Source organism: Perna viridis, chromosome 3 (assembly GCF_037379345.1).
Source record: "Perna viridis isolate PV_CMFRI_1.1 ecotype Kerala chromosome 3, ASM3737934v1, whole genome shotgun sequence".
In the NCBI taxonomy this organism is placed as follows: Eukaryota; Metazoa; Mollusca; class Bivalvia; order Mytilida; family Mytilidae; genus Perna; species Perna viridis.
In genome coordinates, this window is record NC_142447.1 from 44,538,616 (window position 1) to 44,563,808 (window position 25,193).

Consider the following 25,193-nt stretch of genomic DNA (forward strand, 5'->3'; position numbering starts at 1 on the left):
TTCCGAGTTTGAGAAATAAAGTTAGCAGTTACTAAGTTGACCTGGTGATTTAAACCACAGAATAACCAAACTTGCAGTGGTTGTGCAATTGTTTATATTCAATAGAATAATTAACAACATATTAGGTTCACTCAAACATGACCTGATTAGTTGTAAATTGTGTAACTTTACACAACAGTAACCTCAACAATTGCACAACATGTTATATTTAAAATATTCTGTTTTTCTGTATGTCCTTATTATTCTGCCGCAGTGCAGATAGCATAACCAACATCATCTCATAGAACATCTTTATTCAACAATGATAGCGGTAAAAAGCTACAAAAGAAAAAGGAACACATTCTAAGTTCACTATTCTAACTAAAATGAAAAGAAAAATACAATAAACACAAAAAACAAGAAAACATATGATTAAATATCAGATCTATCAAGTAGATATCCCTCAAATATAGCACAGAGGCACGTGTTTTGACAAATATTCGACAATAAATAACATAGCAAAAATGACCAAGGTGACACTTTTGGCTTTCCGTACATTTTTTAAACGAAAAAAGCGAAGAGAGGAGTAAAACCAAAAATTTCAAAATAAATCTCGATTAAGGTTGCAAAAATCATACAATTAGGTTTGGGTAAGTGAAAAATGGAATAATAATGCAAAAAATATAATTCATAATCAAAAACTATAAATAGTACCACAGGCGCTCAATACATTTTACATAAACACATCTCTGAAATTGACCTTCTGGGACGTATCCTATATAAAAAAAATAGGCTTATAACAATGCTTAATACATAAATATTGTAAACTAATAATAAAATTCAACTTACATCGTGAGCTATCATAGATTTAAACGAATTGTTGATTGTTTATGTCCACGTGGTTTGTTAACATGAGGAAACTTATTATCGGGGAATGAAACATTTATAATAGAAATCAAACAGACCTCAAATAATAATTGCTAAAAATAGAAAATGTTTAGATTTGAAAAATAAATTGTTACCCGGTAACAGAACACTCCCCGTCTGATATTAAACCATTAATGTCACAAATGAACCAAAATAATTACAAAATAACACCTGTTGAATGTTATAATTCTCTGACAATTGTCCGTGTCACACGATTAATCTACCAACAAAACCATTTCACTAATTGGTCTTGTGTAAGTCACATTTTTGCCGTCCCTGTGAATGCGGACACTAGCTTTTCTCACTTTACCATCATCGCTCTCGGTGGCTTCAACAATGATTCCAACAGGCCATTCACCTCTATAAAGAGTCTTGTCTCGTAATAGAACTACGTCACCAGATTTCAAGTTTACATTGTCATTGTGCCACTTCCGTCGCTTCTGCAGAGAATGTAAATAGTCCGACCTCCATTGCTTCCAAAAGATATCTGACAGCATCTTGACGTGTTTCCATCCGGCTCTATAAATGTCTTTCATGTTCAAAGAGTCCACTAAGACAGGTAAGTAATCTTGTTTTCCGGTAAGAAGCATCGATGGACTTAGAATTAAAGGCATGTCAGGATCCTATGATATATCAGCAATGGGTGTAGAGTTAATGATTGCTACAACTTCTGCCATGAAGGTAAGAAGAGATTCATTTGTCAATGTTTTGCTCGAAGATGTTAAGATAACTGAGTCTAATATTCTCCTTGTCAAACCAATTAACCTTTCCCACACTCCTCCCATGTGTGAGGAGTGGGGAGGATTAAATTTCCAAACGGATCCGTTTTCACAAAGATAGTTCTTGACGGCTTTATCCTCCACATGAATAGCTTCTATGTCTAGATTGTCAGTTGCACCTATGAAATTTGATCCACGGTCAGAACGAAAAACTTTGACCAGTCCTCTAATTGACTGAAATCTTCGGAGAGCGTTTATGAATGATGAACCGCTCATTGACTCGATAAGCTCAATATGTACTGCCCGGGTTGTCATGCACGTAAAAATAGCCCATCGCTTACTATTCGATGATCCTTGTCTAGTCTTGCGGGTCAATACGTTCCAGGGTCCGAAGGTGTCCAGACCGACATACGTGAAAGGTGGACCTGGTGTAAGTCTGTCCTCTGGTAAATCAGACATTTTCTGTTCTTGGAATTTTCCTCTAAACTTTCGACACACTACACATTTCTGAATGAATGAAGATATCAATCTCTTTGAACCGATAATCCAGAAACCAGCTCTCCTCAAGGCACCCTCTGAAAAATGTCTGCCCTGATGTTTCACAGCATTGTGGTAGTGATCTATGAGTAATTTTGCGACATGTGAATTTTTCGGAATTATGATCGGGTTGATTTCTCCTGTCGGAAGACATCCTGTAGCTTTACTTAATCGTCCACCGACACGAAGTATTCCTGATAAGTCAAGAAATGGTGAAAGCGCACTGATCGATGATCTCGATGAAACGTTTTGTCCTTGTGTAAGTAAGTCTATCACCTGTGCAAATACCGATTTCTGAACTTCCTTTATGACATATTGTTCAGCTTCTTTAATTGCATCAACTGATATGTAATGTTCGCAAACATGCCATCCTTTACATGACTGACTGTTTGGTCGATAGTTCCTAGCGATGTGTTTCAACAGCGCTATTCCTTTGAGAAGCTTTTTCCAACTTGAAATGTTCTCGAAACGATCGACGATTGATCCAGAAGTATCAAGACTAGTTCCGTTTACGTTGCATTCCGGCCTCACTTCCTTATCCAGATTCGGAGTTACAAGCGGAAAAGAAGGTAAGAGTCCACTATTACTACCACACATTTTCAAAAATGGTGTATCATTTAGCCAAGTGTTATAATCGTCGCTTTCCAGATTAGATATCTAGAATATCTAGTTCCACGATCGGCTGGATTCTGATGCGTTGGTACGAAATTCCACTGACGAGTCTGACATTCTGAGTATACGATCAACTCGATTCGACACGTAAGTATGAAAACGTCTCGTCTTGTTCCCGATGTAACCTAATACGACTTTGCTGTCACAGAAATACTTGATTGTTCAAGAGGAATATCCAAGTTATCAGATACAATACTTTTAATTTCCGTAGCCATGACTGCACCACAAAGTTCAAGTCGGGGTATCGTATTCCCGCTTGCTGGGCTAAGCTTCGATTTACCCATGAGAAATCCTATATGAAGCTGTCCGTCGTCCACACCTCGTAAATACGCAGAAGCAGAAATAGCCTTCCCAGAGGCATCGGAAAATACTAAGACTTTAAGATTGTTCATCTCATTGAAGGAGCAAGGAAAATACATGCGTGGAATACGAAAGTCTTTCAATGTCACAATTGAATTTCTCCATGCAATCCACTTATCTTGAAAGTCCGATGATAAAGGCTCATCCCAGTCAGTTCCAGGTGGCGATGCTTCTCGTAACAAAATTTTACCACTTATCGTAATCGGTGACAAAAATCCAATCGGATCGAAAATACTGTTCAAGGATGAGAATACCTCTGGGAGTGAAAGGTTTGTAGTCTTCCAATGGACTGAATATGAAATTGTCGGCATTCAAGTCCCATTCTAATCCCAAACTATGATGAATCGGAAGAATATCTTCACCGAGATTCAGGTCTTTTATCTCTTTTCCCAAATCTTCGACCGGAAATGCTTTCATAACATCGGCACTATTTGACGTAATTTTGTGCAGTCTGATGTTTCCGTCCGTTCTTAGTACTTGTTGCGCTCGTTTAATTAGATTTACGACTTTATTACTATCCGGCATCGAAATTAATCCATCATCCACATAGAAGTCTCTACCGATGAACGACTTGACGTCCGATCCATACAACCGATCACAATTCTCAACTGCGCGTCTTAGTCCATATGTAGCCACAGCGGGAGAGGGAGAGTTTCCAAACACATGAACACACATGCGAAATTCAATAAGAGGGTTGTCGGGATTATTGTCTTTATACCAGAAGAAACGCAAAAAATCTCTATCATTCTTATTCACGAAAAACTGATAAAACATTTGTTCAATGTCGACTGTTGCAGCTTATCTTATCTTTCCTTAAACGTAGGAGAATGCCTAAGAGACTATTTGTTAAATCCGGACCGGTCATCATAACGCTATTTAGAGACACACCTTTGAAAGTTGCCGATGAGTCAAATACGCCTCTTATTTGTTGTGGTTTGTTGGGATGGTAGACTCCAAAAAGGGGGTAAATACCAGCATTCTTTATCATCACTATCCAAAAAGGGGTAAATACCAGCATTCTTTATCATCACTATCCAAAAAGGGGTAAATACCAGCATTCTTTATCATCACTTATAGGTGGAGCTACTTCAGCTGCTTTATTGTCGATAATTTTACGCATAAATTCAACAAAATGAGCACGTTTCGTCAGGTCCTTTTTGAGCAAAATGTCTAATGTGTGAGCTCGTCTCGATGCCAATTCCCTGTTATTAGGTAGACGTTGACGGTTCGATTTGAACGGCAATGGAGCTGACAAGTGGTCACTAGAGTCTTTTACGAATTCCTTGTCCATCATTGAGAGAAACTCCCGATCTTCTATTGACATCCTTACCTTTTCATCGTCCTTAGTTTTACGGAATATGTCACCATCGGAAAACCAAGGTTCTCTTTGTTGTCTTGTATCAACTTCCTTCTTGACACGTTCTTTCACGAATAGAGTGCTCGTACAAGGTTCGAATATCGTTCCTCTACCGTTGGTCATCACATGAGTTCTATTCATGTTTATCGTCTTGGGTTTGTGAACTTGTCCTAAGCAAATGTCATCCACAATCACCAATCCTAACATTAGTTTCTGAGCAAATGGATTTCCTTTAGGACCTGTAATCTGTTTCAAAACGTGATGTGCTTCTGGAACATCGCGTCCGATCAACAGTTGTATCTGAGCTTAGCTGTTTAGTATTGGTATGTATTCACTTATTTCCTTCAGATGCGAAAAGGATGCCGCAACATCTGGTGTAGCGATTTCTGAACGTTCGTTAGGAATATTAGCACATTCTATAATTGAAGGTAAATTCAAACTATTGTCACCAGTAATAGGTTCGACGACGAGGTTACTAGCACATCTTCCTGACATTACTGTTTGACCAGCGCATGTCGACATTGTATATTGAAGCTTATCAGTGTCAATACCACGTTGATCGAAAAGTTCTGGTTTAGCAAGAGTTTTATTGCTCTGATCATCTAAGATCGCATAGACGTTCATCACTTTTTCCAGAAAATTCCTCGGATACAGACGAACAAGTACGGTTTTACCACACGACTTGCCACTGAAATCACTTAGAGACGTACGCTTAGATGAAATGTTTTCGAACGAAGTTTGACGATATGAGCGCTCCCCGCCATCAGGAATTTCAGCTTTCTCTGGACGATGCATTACTGTTACATGATTTTTACTGCCACAATGATTACATTTGATCGTTGCTGTGCAGTTCCGTGAAATGTGTTTTGACGACTGACAACACTTAAAGCAAATTCTATGGTCTTTCAAAATTTGTCTCTTCTCATCGTAACTTTTGGCCTTGAACGCCCTACAAGTTGCTAAACTATGCTTTGATTTGTGTAAAGTTCAAATTCTCCGTTTTCCTTCTCTCCGACATTCACATTAGTTCTACGATTGAATACCGTAGTTGCACTATGATCATTTCGACGATTTGAATTTTTTTTTCTTGGAATACACATTGTCTGTATTATGAAAGTTAAATGCTGGGTCGTTTTTGATTGTACAAATTTCTCTGATGAAATTCACAAAGAACGAGAACGGCGGAAATGGAACATGATAGTCAGTTTTGTATCTAGATACTCGAGATGTCCATTTCTCCTGGATGTTGTAAGGCAACTTTTCAACAATCCGATTAATCCCTGACGATGAATCGAAATAAGACAGTAAATTAGCATATTCAGGATTTGCTTTTGAAGATTCTATCTGAACGAGAATGTCCAAAAGTTCGTAATAACGTGATGTGTCCTTGCTTCCAATTTTAGCGAATTTCTGAAGTTTGCCTTTAATAACTGATTCGATCATCTCTTGTCTCCCGAACCTTTCGTCGAGCCTCTCCCAGATACGAACAAGTCCAATCGATGGATTATTTACGTTTGACGATCTTATACTTTGTGAAAACCTTGACGAATCTGGACCGAGCCATTTCACTAATAAGTCGATTTCCTCGAAAGCAGTCACTGATAATTCTTCTGCTATACTCTTGAAACTAGCTTTCCATGCTGAGTAATTTTCAGGACGATCATCAAATTGTTGGAATCTAGAGAGTAGTAAATCTTTCTTTAGTAGAAATTTTGTAAAGTCCGTCACAATAGCAGGATCGTTATTTGATTGACGAGGTTGTGAAAATGTTCTCAAATTGTTAAAATCACCGACCGGCTTTAATTGGCGGACATGGTCTATTCACACCGTTAGGATTTAAGTTTCCTGGAGTTGACTGAAGTCCAACATTTAACCTCAAAGCTGCTTTGTCTTGAGTATGTATACTTTCAGCTTGAACGTTATTCCGGTGATATTGTTCATTCACATATTGTTCCGTTTAGTCATCTTTAATGCAACTTAATGGCACGAAAGGTTCCGCGTTAGCATTAAATATCGGCTCCTGAATTTCACCACTTCGATTTTCACCTTCAGCTTCCTCGAGTACTTTAACTTCCGCAATCGCTATTGCAGCATCACTTTGTGCTTTGAGTAGACTTAAATCAGCATCATCCTCTGCTCTTCTCCTTTCACTGATTGCTTTTGACTGAGTTTCAAGTTCGTTTAATCTCGCCTTCTGTTTCATTAATTCTGCCTCATATTGTGCAAATTGTACCTTTGTACCAACAGATCCTTCCCTGCTACTAACACTCGTATACCGTGACATCGTCTCGGCTACCTGCAGCTTCTCTGATTTTATTCGTAAGAGTGTCTGTTGTATAATGTCTGAGCATTTATTAAATTCCGCGATAAACATTAACAACATACTACCACTTTCGTCGGTGTTTTTCCTTGACACGAATTCTATATATTTTTTATAAATTACTTTATATTTCTCCTCACTTTGAAGTATCGATTTCTCCAACGTATGTAAACCTTTGAGGTCCTTGGCAGACTCATCAAGTCGAATCTTTCCCATGCTTTATAGATTTTACGTTTATATTCATCGACTTGTGATAGAAATAATTGTTTCCTCGGTTTAGTCATTGTCCTTGCTCGGACAGTATCTTCTAGTTTCACATCTGTTGCATCCATGATCAACGTATCTTCATTTACATCTGAATCTGTACGATCTTTTTACTATTCTGCCGCAGTGCAGATAGCATAACCAACATCGTCTCATAGAACATCTTTATTCAACAATGATAGCGGTAAAAAGCTACAAAAGAAAAAGGAACACATTCTAAGTTCACAATTCTAACGGTATTTTGTGAAAAACCATGCTGTCACATTTGGGGGGGTGTCTGAATTTGAGTTTCATGTACTCATATGGACATATATTCCACCAAAAAGTAAGTGACACATTAAGGTGAATACAAATGAACCTGAAATTCGTAGTTTAAGATAATTCCAAACCAAACCTTCTGCAAAAGACACCAAACTATTTAAAATTTTCTCCATTGTGTTTTTTTTATCAGCAGCTTGCTTATGAACTTCGGCATATTTATCGCTAAATTAATGTTTTATTTGAGTATATTTTTTCATTTCGAACATGACAGTTTGTTTTTATTTCAATTGTTTGCTACATTTTTTTGTTTTTATATTTTTAGATATCAAAAAATTGATTAGCAAAACGAACGAACATTAATGATATGCATTCATTATTGTTTACAGTGCCGCCATGATGAAAATACAAATATTTTATTTAGCTCGAACACAGTTACAATAATGAAGAATTATGATAAATAACTTAAGCGTTTTTCATATACCATGTATTTGTTAATTATAATTTGTCTAAATCATGTGCTGTAGTCTAAGTAAATGAGTGCAGTTCAAATTACAGGAGATATGGTACACAAAAAACTTTCTTAAGCCTTATACGTGTACTGTATACATGTTCCATAGTCCATACAAACATTTTTATAAAGACATAAAGAGTTGTCGTTGAGTCAATGACTGTTGATTTTCATTTAAATGAAACAGTCTATGATACAAACTTGTTGAACATGATGAGTTGTACAGTTACATGTACTTGATTATAGGGTAACACAAACAAAACCTTACAAGAATCTGTTGTTTGTGTATACAGTACCCCATACTTCATTTTTGAGAACAAAAATAAATTCATGTACAAGGTCAAAGAAACTCCAGTGAAACAGGTATTGCTGAATAGTTGACCAAGAGCAATCAAAAACAATATTTAATGTTCCATGGTATTGTACATATAAATCATATGAGAACATTTTATACATAACTTGGGATAAACTACATGAATTATATGATTTGGAAATTAATCTAAACATTAACATATACATTTGTATGACCTTATATGAGACACAATTTTCAATTTTTTAAGAAGTTTATCATGCTATTTTTTTTTACTTTTTTAATAGATCCACAAATACAAGCTGTTGACTTAAATTGTATATCTGTAACTAAGGATAAGGAACTAATTTTGTCAGTCATCAGATTTCTTTTGCACGGTATGTTGTCATGAACATGTACAATTATACCATAGTCATCACAGTATGATAAAAGTCTATCCATGTTGATTTTCAGTATCTCTTTCCATATTAAAAGGAAATATGTTTTGATATTTTCCAGAAAATTTTGGATGCAGCCATCATGTTCATCTACCAATGATACAAGTTCCCAGACAAGTCATACATAACAGGAACCTCTGTTCAAATGAAGTATGATGATAGATTGTGTAGGTATTTGAGGTTCTGTATACAATATTTTTATGCCTTGTTTTTTGGAGAAAAAAAATTAATATTGATTTGGGGTGTTCCAAAGGTAGGAACCACCTCTTTTGTTGGGAAATGTTGGAAGTAATGTGGACATTTTTTGCAAAAATGAGTAAATTAATAGCTTGGACCCCCACTTTCAAAGTCTTTTGATTATTCACTATAAACTCTCATTAGTCAATTTATTTTAGAAATGTATTTGTATTATTTCTACATGTGTAATGTAGATAGATCCCATATGTGTTTATCTCTGAAAATGTAGCACTACAGTTCCCTTAAATGAAGGTTGTAACATAGACATAAGATTTTAACATAATGGGATGTTTTGTTTGAAGAAAAAAAAACATCCAATGAGCCATATAATGTAGGGTTTTACTTAAATAGAAGTCTACTTCAATACAGGAATCATGAATCACAGTAACTTTGAATATGAGTATTATGTATATTTATTACTGATTTTTATACTTCCAGGTCATCCATGGCATATATATGACTGAAAAGAATTCATACATATAGAATTTAGATGATCTTCAATGCTGTTCAAATCTCTGCTTGCACTGTAATGAAAGCTAATATGAAGCTGAAGTTTGAAAATAAAGATTTTCAAAATCATATTTCTTATACAAATGTACAAGGTTTAAATATGTTGTGCTTCAAAAGTAAAAGTCACTTTCATACATGTATACAATAACAGCCATCAACCTAGAATCCCTTGCACTGCAAGCTGTCACTCTATCAACTGACCTAAAAAATTACTTCATTGTTTTCTGTAGATTAGGTTGATTATGGTCTTTTGTAAATAGTTTTACTTATTTGTTTTTGGGCCTTTTTATAGATTGCTTAATGGTATGTGGTTTGCCCATTATTGATAACCATGTGGTGATTTCACTTGTAGAAGCTTAATTGTTACTTGCTTGGTTTTTTGAATGACTATCTCATTGGCAAACATAAATGGTACATGTATGTAAGTTTTCTACTTATGACTAGTGAGTGCTAAATCTTTCACTGCTTCTCAAACAAGTAATTTTGTGTAACAACTATCTGGCTAAGCAACTATTGATTCTGTGAGGTAGCACTATGAAACCGCCTCAAAATGTCATAATAGTAGAGTAGTATAAAGCAGGATCATTTCATACAGTAAAACATTCTTGTCCTGAAATGCAAGAAATAATTGCAATATGCATTGAAACCACAACCAATCAATGAAAAAAAAACAAGTTCCATGGGTAAATAGAATAAAATATAAACATTCACAGACATTAAATATTTTGAAAAAGAAGGATTTATTGTTGAATTTTGAGCTAATCATAATCATGCCATGTACTTGTACCTATAATTTACATTGAATTGATCTGAATTCATGGTTTCCTTGTATAAACTCTACAGACTGGTAAATTGTGATTTTTTTGTTCACTAGTAAGAGAGATGTTGAGGTGAGGATAATCATACCATAAGCTCATGATGCACCTGTTCAATAGGACATCTTATTGAATGATAATTATTAGTCAATTGTGCTGGTAATACCTGTTCATTGATCAGAGGGGGTTGGCACCCCTCCTTTTTACCAGAAAATTAGTCATTTTCATGTGTAAAATTGACAAAACATGGAAAATAATGTCTTAGCATCACCATCACATTTGCTTGCACCCCTCATTTTCAAAGTGTCTGGAGCGGTCCCTGTTCACTAACCTGTAAATAGCTTTCATCATATTTTGCTTTAACCGTTTAGCATGAAACAGGTTGCCTGTTTAGAAACTATTTTAATATTCTCCATAAAAGCAATAAAGAAATATATATATATATATAAAAGCAATACAATGCTTATGTAGCAAACCATGTTGTACTCCAGCAATGCTAGAGGTTGTCTGGCAAGCTATTTTCTGATTTGATGCCATCCTGGGGTATAGAGGAACGGAATTCCAACCGCTTACGTTGTAGGAGTAACAGAAACGAATCTAGGATTTTAGATAGGGATGCACGGTAAAAATTCTGCCAAGCCGAGCGAGGTGACACAAATTTTGAGGTTAAATTTTCGAAATATTATAGAGTGGGTGCAATGTAGATATCTTTTGTGGTAAAATTAGCGAGAGATTTAAAGTTTCAACTTGAAACCGCCTAAATCTACCCCTGACAACCCATGCTTTGCAAATTGCCTTGCACGCCCGCCACTCCCCAACCTGAATACGCCTCCGTAACCATGTTGATTTTTATGAGTGGGGGTCGGGGCTAGGATTACATTTCAAATAGAAAGGCAGGACAATGATAAAATACAAAGATGCAATAGGCGAAAAAAAAGGTTCTGGTTTGATTATTACATAAAAAGATCCAGGACACAAAATTTGACTATATAGCTCCCTTTTTTCCCCTTACGATTCAAATGGATATAGAAATTTATCAATATTTACCAGGGAGGGGGGACTGGTAATTTTGAAATCATATAAAATTTTCTTGACCCCCCCCCATGATATTTTCTTATCCCCCTTAAAAACATTTTTTTTAAATGTGAGACCCCCTCTATTAAACATGCGTATGGAGTTCATATAACAACTCCTACATTATTCCAGAGCTTGCCGAAACTACGCAGTTTTTGTATCGCGCTAGAATTCTAACAAACTTCTGGAACAGGGTTGTGTTGCTACAAGATTGAAGTCATCCCTATAGAAGTTTTATGTTGTGGTCGTCATCATGAAATCGTGGATCGCTACGGTGTATCCATCTGCGCCATGAAAACTGATTTGTTCAACGAGGTCATGGTTTTCCTTTCCTCTTTCGTCTACCCCGGACTTGACTTTTTATGAGCAACTCGGCGGATTTCTAGAAAAGCAGAGGACGCTTACCCTACTAGCGCACCTGGTCCATGCTCCAAGTTTTTAGTGGAGTCATAGTTGCTCATTTGCTTTTGTTAGTTTGTATATTTGATTTTAACAAAATTTCATGTTCTTTGTACGTCTGTTTTCCATGTCTGGTCTTTGTCCCTGGATAACATTCGTCTTATTACCGTTATAATCGTAGTACCCTTGATTACTCTTTGAAGCAAAAGCAGTTGAGATGTTAAAGAATTCTTACAATAAAAAATTCAAGTCTTCAATTCCAAAACTTGATACTTTGGAAAAGTCTGATCAAAATCAAGCAGAATCAGCCACAACTCTTGAGATTCAAGATATTGGTAAGGAAATTGAATCGTCAGCAGAGAAGTCAGACCAATTTGATTTAATAACTGTAAATGTTTTAGGTCCTGATGGTTATGTTGATGTGTGAACTTGATTTTACCAGAGATCATGCATGTGACAATGAAATAAAATGTTTAATGGTGGTAAAATATGTTTTAATTTGACTGGTGTAATGCTCTGTTTAACTAAAAATTTGGATCCCCTTTGAAATCCATGTGCACAAAAATTACCTCCCACCCCTCTTTGAAGTTATAAAAAACTGAACCCCCCTTTTCCACTTGCAGAAAAAAAATTACACCCTGGATATAAGTACTTGCTTTGTTTAAATTTTCAAATAAATGTCTACGGTTTGAATATTATTTGTAAATTATTGTATAAAGGATGCCGAATCTAGAGGTTTGACCTAAAAAAAAAACAAAGCTGTTATGCACGTGGCTAATTACAATATTCGTTATGTTTCGGCTAAGTTTACAGCCAATGCAATGAACATCCCGTTAGCGAGAACACAGCGTTACTTTATATATTTATCGGGCATTTTTAAAGCTTTTTAAACCCAAAGCTTTTCAGAGAGGAAATAATCGCCATTTTCTTGCAGCCTATTTCTCTGTTTCCTTCTCCTTTCCTATGATATCCCCTGACACATCTCTTAAATTGACCTTCTGGGGCGTATCCTATATAAAAAAAAATAGGCTTATAACAATGCTTAATACATAAATATTGTAAACTAATAATAAAATTTAACTTACATCGTGAGCTATCATAGATTTAAACGAATTGTTGATTGGTTTGTGAACATGGGGAAACTTATTATCGGGGATTGAAACATCCATAATAGAAATCGAACAGACCTCAAATAATTATTGCTAAAAAATAGAAAATGTTTAGAATTGAAAAATAAATTGTTACCCGGTAACAGAACACTTATATCAATTATGATTCTTTCAGTATAAATCATATACATACAACCAAAACAAACACCTTTAAAAATGATTAAATATAATACACTTATTTCTTTTTCAGAATTTTTTTTTCTCATAAGGAGACATCTTAATTTACAGTTAGTTTTTTCTTCACTGACATTTGTATGGCCATTTACATGCAAATAAAGGAGAGAATTCCAAGATGTGTCATTCACAGCTTCTTAAACATATTAAAATCATTAAAAAAAAACTTGCCAATGTTTAAATGATGGGATGCTACGTACCTCTAGGTGCCACAACAGCAACACATTTAAACATAATGAAACATTTCATTTTCCAAAAATCTTTATAACAGTTACTTAATCAATTATACACCCTGTACATTTTCTTTGCTGAATAGTTTATCATTTTCTATTCTTTTGTGTTTAAATTTAATATGAAATCCGCATTTTGCGTATAAAATTATTTTTTAGTTTCTACATGGAATTCCTCTTGGTTCTCAGGAATTTCGTGAATTTACTGAATGGACCAGTTATTACATGTAATTACCGAAAAATATAAATTAATACCAAGAAATTCCGTATTGTAACATACAAATTTTCAGACATTGGTAGGTATGAAACTCGCATGATTAATTCATGTCTGAGCCGTTGTAAGTGGATTTTGTTTATGCGTTAAAATTAATGAATTGTGTTAATTTCAGAATTGATTATACAAGACTCTTCAAACACGATTATACCACTATTAATCTTTTTTTTCTCTAGAAATAATACGATTATACCATTATCATTTTTTTTTAATTTTTCATTGGATTTAAGTTTATAATATTAGGAACAATTCAAATAAAATGCAAGTATGTATTATATGATATTTAACTTATTTCCTTTTATGTAGAGATTTTCACATGAATAAAGAAATGAACAAGCGATTATCATAACACATATGAATTATTTGAAAATAAAGTTATTGTCACAAAGAAAATTAATGAGAATGAATTTTTTGAAAGTTACACAGCAGGTGATCAACATTGTCCTTTATGGAATGTTTTGCACATCCTGAAGGTATTCTGTACGCAAAAAAAGTCAAGTTCATCACTTTCAAATCCGTATTGCAGGTTATGTTCTAAGTTCACTTCGTTCAAACAAACATAAAGCATTTATTTGCGAAACTTGCCATAGTTTTCTATGAAAATAAGACACAAAGACAAAGTACTGATACTATCAGGCACTGTGACTCGTTCAGATTTCACAAGGGGTTTACTACCTTGCAGTGCAGCACTGATACTCGGAACTCATCTACCCTAAAAATAGCGTGGGGAATCCTAAAAATTCTTCATTTAGACCATCTTTATTTATAGTTCCACTAAATTGGTTTATTTAAGTTTGAGGCAGCATACTTTGGGCTCAAAATTATCAGCAGAAAATTCCTTTTAAAAAAAGTTCATTCGTTTAAAAATATTGTCAACTTTTTTTATAATGGCATGCTAAAGGGACTACTTTGTACCTTTGCGTCGGACTTTTTTTACGTTCCAAATTGATAATGCAAATGGTGGTCTGTAACCTATATAACCAATCTACCAGAACCGGTTATATCTATTTTTAAACCCATTTTAGAAATTACTGCGAATTGCAAAAAATATATATATAAGATGGTAACCGTAAAGTTAATTGATGCTAGACTGTCTTAAGTCATACGTTAGGCTGAGTTGTTAATAATTTGTGTCTTTCCAAAGATCACCACGTTTGTCTTGCAATTTACTACATGAGAATAAGATGTGTCCGACGATATTTGAAAAGTACATCCACATCGACCGCATAGTTATGTGTTATCGTCTTGTTAAATATCAGAACATAAGTCAATATATCATATTTAACTGCTTCTCTTAGTTCTGGGTAAAGTTTTGCTGCAGTCCATGCCCGGTGTAATTTAATTTCACTATGTATACGTTTGAATAGGTTCAAATCCTCGTCGCTTGATAGCGTGGAATATATCTGATTCCTGACAATAGTTGACCATGCTTTCGTTGATGGAAATTTACCACAGTCCATAAATATAACAAGGTGTTCTGTCAGATCGTATTTTTGAGCTAGTCTATACACGCCAGGAATAAAACCAAGTTGAGTTTTAATTCGAATAGTCTGGTCACCTTAATTCTTCTATGCAATGCATTCGATTTTAGTCTACAGGTTCTGCCAAAGAATTACAACATGCATTTACCAATATAACACTCGATACTGAACCAACCTAACAGACTTGTACACTTGTCTGAACGTGTTCGTTTCGGGAGTCCTTGTAACGTTTTACATGTGAATGTATGTGACCGTTCAAGCATCTCAGTTTCAGATTGACTTAAGTTACTTCAAAGTTTACATCCATACAAGGCTAGTGTAATACAACTGTTGTACTATGTTTGAACAAGTCAGTGTGTTTATGATTGACGGGTGAATTCCAGAACTGATAACAGACAACACGGAAGATCGTGAAGGCAGACAGGTATTGAAAGTTTTGTTCGTTGATTTTAAAGAACTCTTCAAAAGTATCCCAACATGTTTAGAAGAAGGAAATAAAGGTATTGTGCCACTATTTGAAGCATTTGTAATGTAGAACTTGACTTTTCGACGGAGAGAATTTAAACGTCCATGTAGTACTATGTTGTTCACAATATGAGATTTTGCATTTCGTGTTCGTTTGAAAATATCAGAGCTATATCGTCTGCTTGCACAGAAGTGCTGACACAAATGTCAAGTAAAAGAAAACCACTTTTTGACTGGTCAATATCATCAAGTAGATCGTTAATGTAAACAAGGTAAAATAGAGAAGAAAAAAATACACCACCTTGTCGTACACCATGTTCAAGGGGAAACAACGAGACTTGTTGTTTTGAAACAGAACACAACTGTTCATGTCATTGTACATGTTATCAATCAAAGTCCACATGTTCTTTTTGAAACAGAACACAACTGTTCATGCCATTGTACATGTTATCGATCAAAGTCCACATGTTCCCGTGTATCCCATGTCTATAAAGTTTCAGTAGAAGACGAAGTGCCACATTGTGTCAAATGCTTTTATGTTGTCTAAGAGGACAAAAACTTTACTATGACGTTCAATGTAGCGATAAACAACTCTTGTAAGTTGCAAGAAGTATACAGACTTGAAAGTTGTTTCTGGTAAGCCATTTGTGAAGTGTGGTGAAAGTTTCTTTTCAGACGATAATGGCGTTTAACTAAGGCTTTTTTTCAAAAACTTTTGAGATGGAGCATACTAATGAAATTCCACGGTACGAATTAGGATCGCTTTTCTTCTTATTTCCGCCTTTAAAAAGTGGAATAACTGCAATAGTCTTCCAGCACACGGGAGTATAGCATGATTCAAGTGTTATGTTACTTAATGTATTATGTATTATGAATAAGTTACACAATTGGTTTACAAGTCTCTTTCCACTATATTTGACATGTTCATAGGACATGTTATCCAAAGCGGTATATTAATTGCTTGGCGATTGCTACAGATGTCAGATATCTCACTGAAGATAAATTGTTCAATTTTGATGATATTCATATGGCATTTCAGACGAATTCCATGAACCAGTTCATCTTTCTCGATTTGTTAACGCACCGTCGAATCTGTATAGTGATTCAAAATGTTCAGCGCACGCCTTTCATTTGTCGTTATCGTTAGTGTGTGATAATCCGTTCACCATTAGTTCACGACAAATAGTTTTATGCTTTCCTCCTTTTAAAAACGGACAACGCGCACTTTTGATCGGTTTCAACATAAGCAGCAGCAAGAGTAATCAAGGGAACAAAGGTTATAGCGGTAATCAAAAGAATGTAATCCAGGGACAAAGACCAGACATGAAAAACAGACATACACAACAAAGAACATCAAGTAACTAAAATCATACATATAAAGTAACAAAAGTAAATGAGCAACTCGGACTCCACTAAAAACTGGGAGCATTGACCAGGTGCACCGGTAGGGTAAGCGTCCTCTGCTTTTCTAGAAACACCCGCCGAGTTGCTCATAAAAAAGTCAAGTCCGGAGTAGACAAACGAGGGAAGGAAAACTATGACCCGTTGAATAAATCAGTTTTCATGGTGCTGATGGATACACCGTAACGATCCACGAGTTATAAATAATCATGATTGACTTTTTTCTAGTTGGTGTCGAAAATGCCTCTTAGCGTTCTTATAGTTCACAAAATGTGCGTCGCTATGACTATGAACTTTGCCATTAAGAATCCACTGATTCGTCTTTCTCTCATCATTGTAATTTCTTCAGTTCTTTAATCAAGCAATTTCAGTTCTAATAAACTAGGTTCTCTCTTTTTTTACATGTTCGTTTATAATTATTATCGCGTAATATATTTTATTATAATTTTATTTAATAATGTAGCATATGCTACAGTTTTTTTAGCATATGCTAATTGTTTTGTTGCCTAAAGAAAATACCTTTGAACCTCTTTGGGTTACCATATACAAATGTATGTTAATATGTTTTTCTGTATACCTTTGTACGGAAGTGAAAAACGTTAGTATGACTTGATCTATTAACAGCTGTTCGTTAATGGATTTAAGTGCTATTGGTATTCTTGTTTTGTTATCTTGGTCTGTTTTGTTAAGTTTTCTCTTTTGTGAAATTTAGAAGTGCTATTTTTGTAAAAAATCATAGATAATTAATTCATCAATTGACACAAAACCCATCACAAATGTAGGAATAATTTGAAAAAGTCATGATTTCATTCCGTCCTCTGCTAAGCGACATTACATTTCAATGATTATCGGCTCTCCTGGAGTACAATTGGCCACAAAGGAAAAGTGTCGTCTACTGTACTATTTCAATTCACAATCTAAATCACACTACTTTACACTTTACTGTTTTAATTAACTCTCGAAAACACATAGTAAATAAAAGACATCTCTTTAACATGAGATTTTGATAAAGGCTAGTTTCAAACTAAAAAAAATGTTTTGACTACGAACAGGACATCATCTTGCAGGGGAAGTCATATCTATCTACTCTTATTCCAATATCTTTCAAAAATATATATACATTTTTCTTTTATGTTTGAGGTACAGAATAGATACTGATGGTGCCCACAGAACTAATTCGGTTTTCTATGGCAACAAACATACAGATCAGTTCGTTTTTGAGATGCTATCGGCAGATTTCTTCTTACTTCATCAACATAGTTTGGTTGGACATCAGAGTATATAATTGTTTCATTATGTTCCGACGTTGCAATGACATCACCCCATGGATTCACCATCGTGCTATGTCCCCATGCAACATAACTCGCACTTTCATCCCTTGCTGCAGAGACAAGCGCTACGTACACTTCATTATCAATAGCCCTGGCTCTGAGCAGTGGTTCCATATGCGACGGTCCTGTCACCATATTGAAAGCTCCTGGATAAACGAGTAATTTGCATCCCATATCTCCATATATTTTTGCGAGTTCACCAAACCGAAGATCATAACATATCCCAATACCGATTTTAAGGTAAGGGGTTTCAAACGTTGTAAACGTACTCCCTGGACTAAGTGTATCGGCCTCTCTAAAACGTAGTCTTCCCGGGACACTTATGTCTACCAAATGCATTTTTCTGTGTTTTGCAATTATTTCACCTGACGTGTTGAACACTGTGCATGTATTAAATACTCTGTGGCCATCTTTTTCGGGAATAGAACCTCCGATAATATAGATATTGTTCTCTGAGGCTAACCTTGACAAAAACTTGGTTGTTTCCCCTGGTATAGGTTCGGCGTATCTTGGAAAGCATTCGGTATCGTATGGAGAGTTGAAACATTCTGGTAATATCACAAGTTTTGCGCCATTAATTACTGATTCTTTTATAAGTTTGCAGGCCTTTTCAAGATTTTTTGTTTTGTCAGGTGTGACCAGCATCTGAATAAGAGACACTTTGAATTCCATCTTTAACCGTGTCACTTAGATATAAATCCTTCCCTGGAATGAATACGAAAGATTACTGCTATCTCACAATTTAATACATCTCGATTGGACGTATTATAGTATACCTCCGTCCGTCCGTCCGTCCGTCCCCAAACCTAATTAAGAATAGTATTAATAATTGGTTCTGTGTTTGTTTTCATGAAAGGTGGCATCTTTTTGTTTTTTGTTGGTTTTTGTTTTTGTTTTATTTATGTTGGTTTGTTGTTCAATTTGCTTTGTTTTGTTTATTATGTGTTTATTAACTATAACATTTATTTTATGTTACATTTGCTGTAATGTGAAATGTTAGACATCGCCACCATCGTTGGCGGTTTTATTCTATTCGTTTTCAGCCCCTTCCATATAATTCCATAAGACATTTACATATCAACGAGTGGTTCTACAAAATCAGAAGATGAGTTCCCTACCACCGCACCTAGTTGATGAACTCAACTTTCTTTGAAATCTAGGATGCTTATATATCGCAGGCAGAATAAAGGGACCACCCTTATATCCGAAAAGTGTGGTTGAATTTACATGGGAAAAAGTGGAAATCATTTAGCCCCCTTTCGGAATTTCCGGATCCGTCCCGTTAGCTTTGTATTTTTTTGTTTCTTCATGATGTTTGCTTGTAGTTCCTGTATCATTTCTTCATTGTCTTATTATCCACATTTGCTTTATCTGTGGTTATCCGATATAACTTACACATAAAAAAATCGCTTCAAAGTCGTTTCTATGTGCTTGCGTAGTCCCTTAGACTTGGAAAATTTCAGTGAATTTACAGTATTACTCCTCCTACTGATTAGCATATAGAATCTTTATAACATATTCACATTGTGAATTTTGATACAAATTCAATTTGGACGTCAAAAGATGCATGTTTAAATGACGATTTTGTTCTGCTTTTTAGCGGAATTCCACTATTTCAAATCAGAATTTTACCATTACAATTCTTATTTTACTGTATATTTACTTCCTATTTTGCCGATAAAATGATTTGCTTGCAAAAAAAATGACGATTTGTTGTCATGTCACTTAATGTATGATTTTCATAGCATTACTTACTTTATATTAAATTGACGTTCTTCGAAACTGAAGATCCAGAAACAAATAGATACCTGATCAATATGCTCTTCCAAACAAAACATTCAACTAACGTCACATGTGTGAATCGAGTCAATAATATACAAGTTTGTATTTTTGTATTCACATTAATATTGCAGTTTAATTTAAATGGTTCGATAAGTCTTCAACGAGCGTGTCTTGTGTGCTTTTTTATAATGCAATGTTTAGATGTAGTCCTTGACATCGTAAACAAGAAAGTGTAGAATAGATTATATACATGTATCAGCTGAATTATTCACAAAAGACGTTTTATGGCAATGTATTCATGTGTGTGAGGCATATTGTATGGAAAGCCTAAATTGTCTGATGAGATACACATTTGTTTACTCGTTGTCAATTTTAAATTACTTGCTGTGGTTTTATAATTACATGTGGTCATTTTGTATTTCCGTTATGTAGGAACATCTTTACATTATGTCGTTTTGTCTTTACGTTCTGCCATTTCATCTTTACGTTCTGTCATTTCGTCTTTACGTTCTGTAATTTTGTCTTTACGTTCTGTCGTTTTATGATTACGTTATGTCAACATATATTTACGTAATGTGGATTTATCTTTACGTGCAGTGGTTTTCTTATAACGTGAGGTCGTTTCATCTTTACGTTATGTCGATCTCTAAATACTTTATGTGCATTTTCTTTTCTTTACGTGCAGTGATTTCTTCTTTACGTGATGTGGTTTCTTCTTTGCGTGATGTGGACAAAAATTTCATGATGACGTGTGACCCCAGAACCTTTCGATCGTGTAAACTTCAAATCAGCCCGTAAAGGACAAAATAGACGTCACAACGCCGATTAGAAAAATGCTGAACGAAATACACTTGGGTAGTCTATCCAGTAACCCTAGAGTATTTATTCCTCAATAAAAAAATAGCTTATTTGTTATTTACGTTTAATATTATCACAATTGATATACCTGGGACTCTGTTGATGACTTGTGGCGATTTTCGTAGTCAGAATATATATTTTGTAATTCCAAAAACATGAGAATTTCGACTCCCGCGAAAATTTGCATAAATTCGACTCTACAAGTTGTTGCGTGACTAAATTTAATTTTCTACATTAATAAACCACTAAAACTAATTTTCAAGAATGAATTGTCAAAAAATGTTAAAAATATTCCCCTTACCCCTAGAAAACTGGTCTCAGTATCAAACATAATTCTCATTCACAGCATACTGACACTGTGTCAGAGGAGAAAATTTTTGAACGAAATGACATTAAAAATATCAAAAAAAAAAAAAACGTCGAAAAAGAGCAATAAGTCCAACATGGCTTAACAGATTAAAAGGAAAATTTGACCACAGATAGATCTTATCATGTTGAACACTTTTACCCCCATGTCAGAATTTGGCTAAACCTGACGATTTTCAAGATATATGCGAAAAACTACTGTCTGACGCATATGTTCTATTTTTAGTAACGGCGGCCATGTTTTTCGACGGATCAAAAATCCCCACATCAGTTCTATGCACGATACCCCAAGGAACATTTATTTTAAGTTTGGTTTCAATTCGTCAAGTAGTGTCAGAGGAGAAGAGTTTTGAAAAATTGTTGACGACGACGGACGCCAAGTGTTAGCAAATCATTTCATAAAAGACAAGCTATTTTTAGTTTTACAGGTTACTTACCTAAACAATGAGAATACAAATGAACCTGGATATTTAGAAGTTTTATATCATATATATGGGGTGGGATCTATCTAAGAAATATTTGTACTAAATGTGGTTCTGATTAGTCGATTAGTTTCAGAGGAGAAGAGTTTTGGAAAATAGTTAACGACGACGACGGACGTCAGGTGATGGCGATAGTTCACATGGCCTTCGGCAAGGTGAGCTTAAAAGAAACCACAGTAAAACAGGAGTTCCAAACATAGGTATTGCAATGCAGAAAAGAGAGCAAGTAAGAAATTCAGAATTATTGAAAAAAAAATGAAATGTTATACGAGGAAATAAAAGAAAAGACATAGTTCCTCTTTCGTCTACCCCAAACTTGACTTTTTAAGAATAGCTTGGCGGGTATTTCTAGAAAAGCATAAGACGCTTACCCTACCGTTACACCGGATCCATGCTCCCAGTATTCAGTGGAGTCCGAGGTGCTCATTTACTTTTGTTGCTTTGTATATATTATTTTAGGTACTTCACGTTCTTTGTTGTATATGCCTGTTTACCATGTCTGGTCTTTGTTCCTGGATTACATTCTTTTGATTTCCGCTAGAACCTTGGTTCTCTTGATTACCATTTCTAACATCGTTGGTAATCTAGACCCTTCTTGAATTCGTGTTTTGAGGTTTTCAGTATACCTTTCAGTGGAATTCTCCATTTCGTTGGGAACCAAATTTCGTGGTTTGACATACCCACAAATACCACGAAAATTGGTACCCAACGAACACTTAACTTTCACGATAACTGAACTAGAAAAAGAATAAAGGACAAAGGACGACGATGATACTGAAATGAAGAAAGTGATGAGGAATTGTATGCAGCGGGTAAAAAAACATAACTACAGAATGTAAACTTTAATGATGATGACAAACATGCAGTACAAATAGCCCTTGGGGGAAACCATTCGTTGAGTTATTTATGGACACCTATGCTGATGCACCAAGTTTTTTTGGAATTCAGGATGCTCATTTACCACCGGCAGGACAGAGGGGCCACTCCCTGATGTCCAAAGAGTGTGGATGAATTATAGGGGACCTCAATTCTTTATTCCTTGATATACATATGTTCATCATAAAAGCTTTCCCATTTTGATTTGCTAGGAAGAAGAGACGGAAAAATGTGTTTATCCAATCAAATAAAGCACACTCTGTAAAACAGAAGTGAATCATTCACACAGACGTTTCACGTAGAGTACTATTAATATTTCCTTCAAGTTTAAAAAGCTGCAAACATATGAGTCAGAAACTTCACAATGAAAGCCTTTATAAAGAGCAAAGGGAACAATTTTATAGTAGAACTACTTAAACAGCCAGGCTGAGTAGATTCTATAATTAGACATGACGATAGATTTAACGTACTGAAAACACTCAAATCTTCTTCAATTTACTTCCAAAGGGGTTATGTGCAGTGATCAACCAGCTTGGACTGCCTACATTGAATGAAACACTGTCAGCAGCTGAAACCAAATGAATTTAACAACTAGCTTTAACACAAAACAAAAATGCCAATGGACACAGTTGCACATATGACTTGGATTGAAAAAGCGAATTGATACAAGTTACTTGTACTCGATTCTTTCATTATCGCTCATATTTATTCTTGCATGACATTCTGTTGACAGATATTCATATTGGCCAGGTCGTTGATTACTTTATATGGGTCGAATTTCAAAATCGAGGCTCGCTACGCTATCAATGTCTCTTTTAGAATTTGGACGACTCTGTTTATGGACAATTAAAGGAAAAAGACGTACTCAGCTTTTTTTGACAAAATCATTTCATGTTTTTCAACTTCACCATCATATCATCTCTACGGCCTTTTAAAATTAAAGCACCATTCCAATACAAGATCATGCCATAACATAAAAACAAAATAAAAATATGTCACTTTGGTTTCCCTCTTCCACCAATGGATTGAACATGCATTTTGGAGCCGCATTCATCTGATATGTCAAAACAGGATATTAGAACTCGCATAGTAAACTATGCAAACAGTCCAGGAAGTCTTGAAAGCAGTTAAGAAAGAGGATACAATGAGTTCGACCGAATTCCTAGATAAATGTACATTAGATAGACAACAGTATATTCTTGCTGTAAGATCATCTCTGAATAAAACAAAAGTATTTTTCAAAAGAAATATGACTGCTATACGTACGCTCCAACAACTACAACCAAACGTTGCTGCAAATATGTAAAGCAAAGGTTTGCATCTATGGATGGTCTGTACTTATATCGCGAATTATATGATAAAAGCCCAAACCTCCATTCACAGACTTCAGATTATATCAAACAAATTCCTAAATCACTGAAATTTCAGCTCAAGAGGCAGATATATTCTACTTCAAAAAACACTGACACAAAGTCAGTTTCTTTTTGTAAAATCTTCACCACCAGAACAATGTATTCACATACTGTAGCCAACAGACATCCTACATAAATTGCCAAATGATTCAATTGAGGTCGCATGCACTAGAATTATCGATAGGTATGCATGCATGCCAAACTTTCTGAAGACTATTACCTTAGAATTTGCTATGGTGTAGAAAGAGACAAACCCGAAAAGAAAATGATATGGATATAGACACAACCGACAACTCTCTTGATGCCACTCCAACAGGATATGATATAGAACTAGAAGACACATATAACAATCGCTATGAACAATTAAAAGACAATATCGAAAAAAGTCAGTTATTGATAAATACGGAAAGTAGCGTATTATGTGAAAGGCAACACATTTCACTCTCTATTTCATATACTTTTCGCTAGCATTGAACACAAAGCAAGACCACAGTACATTGAATTCTCAGATTTAGAAATCCGTATAATTGATGAACTTTTCATGATGGGCTATAATTTGTAATTTCTTAAATTTCTTCACCAATCGGTTAAAGGAAATCTTTGGTACTGATGAACATTTTGGTGAAATTAATCATTGGCTCCAAATATTTGGCAATAACTTGTTAGGTTATTTGTGCTGAAAAAAGAAGGTAGTGCAACAAAGGAATGATGCCGAATTTGCTCGTGAATTGAAAAGGACAAGGGAAAGGAAATGTAACCGAGCTGATATTATTATGCCCGTTTTAAAAACTGAATGCCAACCAAATCAAGAGCAAAATAAAAACATTACTCGTTTATCTGCAACAAAGAAGGAAACTGGTGATCAGACCACATGCTGCCTGGAGAGCATCGATGAAAGTGGATGTGTGTCTTACTCGCACATTATACTTATGTATTTTCCAGATGTTTTGATGTGAGATTTGGGTCTTTTGAGGTGGGAGATCGTTAGCTTTGTCCAACACTTTCGTGTTGATGGTCCAACATCACCAGTTGTATAATCTGTTCACAAATGGAGCAAGCTGTGTAGTAAAAAACTTTAAAATTGTCTAAGGAAAGACTGCCATTATATGGGTAAAGTTTGAAGACAAGAAATTGAAAATTCATTAAGACAAAAAATTATTTTTTTTAACCAGATATGAATAGAACTTGGGTTCCTCTTCAACCAGT

General features: G+C 35.1%; 2 protein-coding genes, 1 long non-coding RNA gene and 1 pseudogene across 5 annotated transcripts; 1 reads left to right on the top strand and 3 right to left on the bottom strand.

Moving 5' to 3' along the window:
- Nucleotides 1–1,529: 1,529 nt before the first annotated feature.
- LOC148622418 (uncharacterized) lies at nt 1,530–2,759 on the bottom strand. The gene has a single exon (XM_088574123.1). It carries the CDS (start codon nt 2,757–2,759, stop codon nt 1,530–1,532), a length of 1,230 nt encoding a protein of 409 aa, XP_088430249.1.
- Nucleotides 2,760–2,959: 200 nt separating this feature from the next.
- Nucleotides 2,960–3,505, bottom strand: LOC148622419 (uncharacterized). The gene has a single exon (XM_088574125.1). It carries the CDS (start codon nt 3,503–3,505, stop codon nt 2,960–2,962), a length of 546 nt encoding a protein of 181 aa, XP_088430251.1.
- Nucleotides 3,506–7,851: 4,346 nt separating this feature from the next.
- On the top strand, nt 7,852–9,467 carry LOC148622420 (uncharacterized). Its single transcript, XR_015920639.1, has 3 exons — nt 7,852–7,959; nt 8,713–8,818; nt 9,327–9,467. It is a non-coding gene; the product is annotated as an uncharacterized LOC148622420 (long non-coding RNA).
- An 8,151-nt stretch (nt 9,468–17,618) lies between these two features.
- Nucleotides 17,619–20,127, bottom strand: LOC148622421 (omega-amidase NIT2 pseudogene; annotated as a pseudogene). Of its 2 annotated transcripts, none has more exons than XR_015920640.1 (2): nt 19,967–20,127; nt 17,619–18,916 (listed from the first exon to the last, which is right to left on the bottom strand). The product of XR_015920640.1 is annotated as an omega-amidase NIT2 pseudogene, transcript variant X1 (transcript). The 2 variants fall into 2 exon arrangements; XR_015920641.1 differs by having other exon boundaries at nt 20,020–20,115.
- Nucleotides 20,128–25,193: the final 5,066 nt, after the last annotated feature.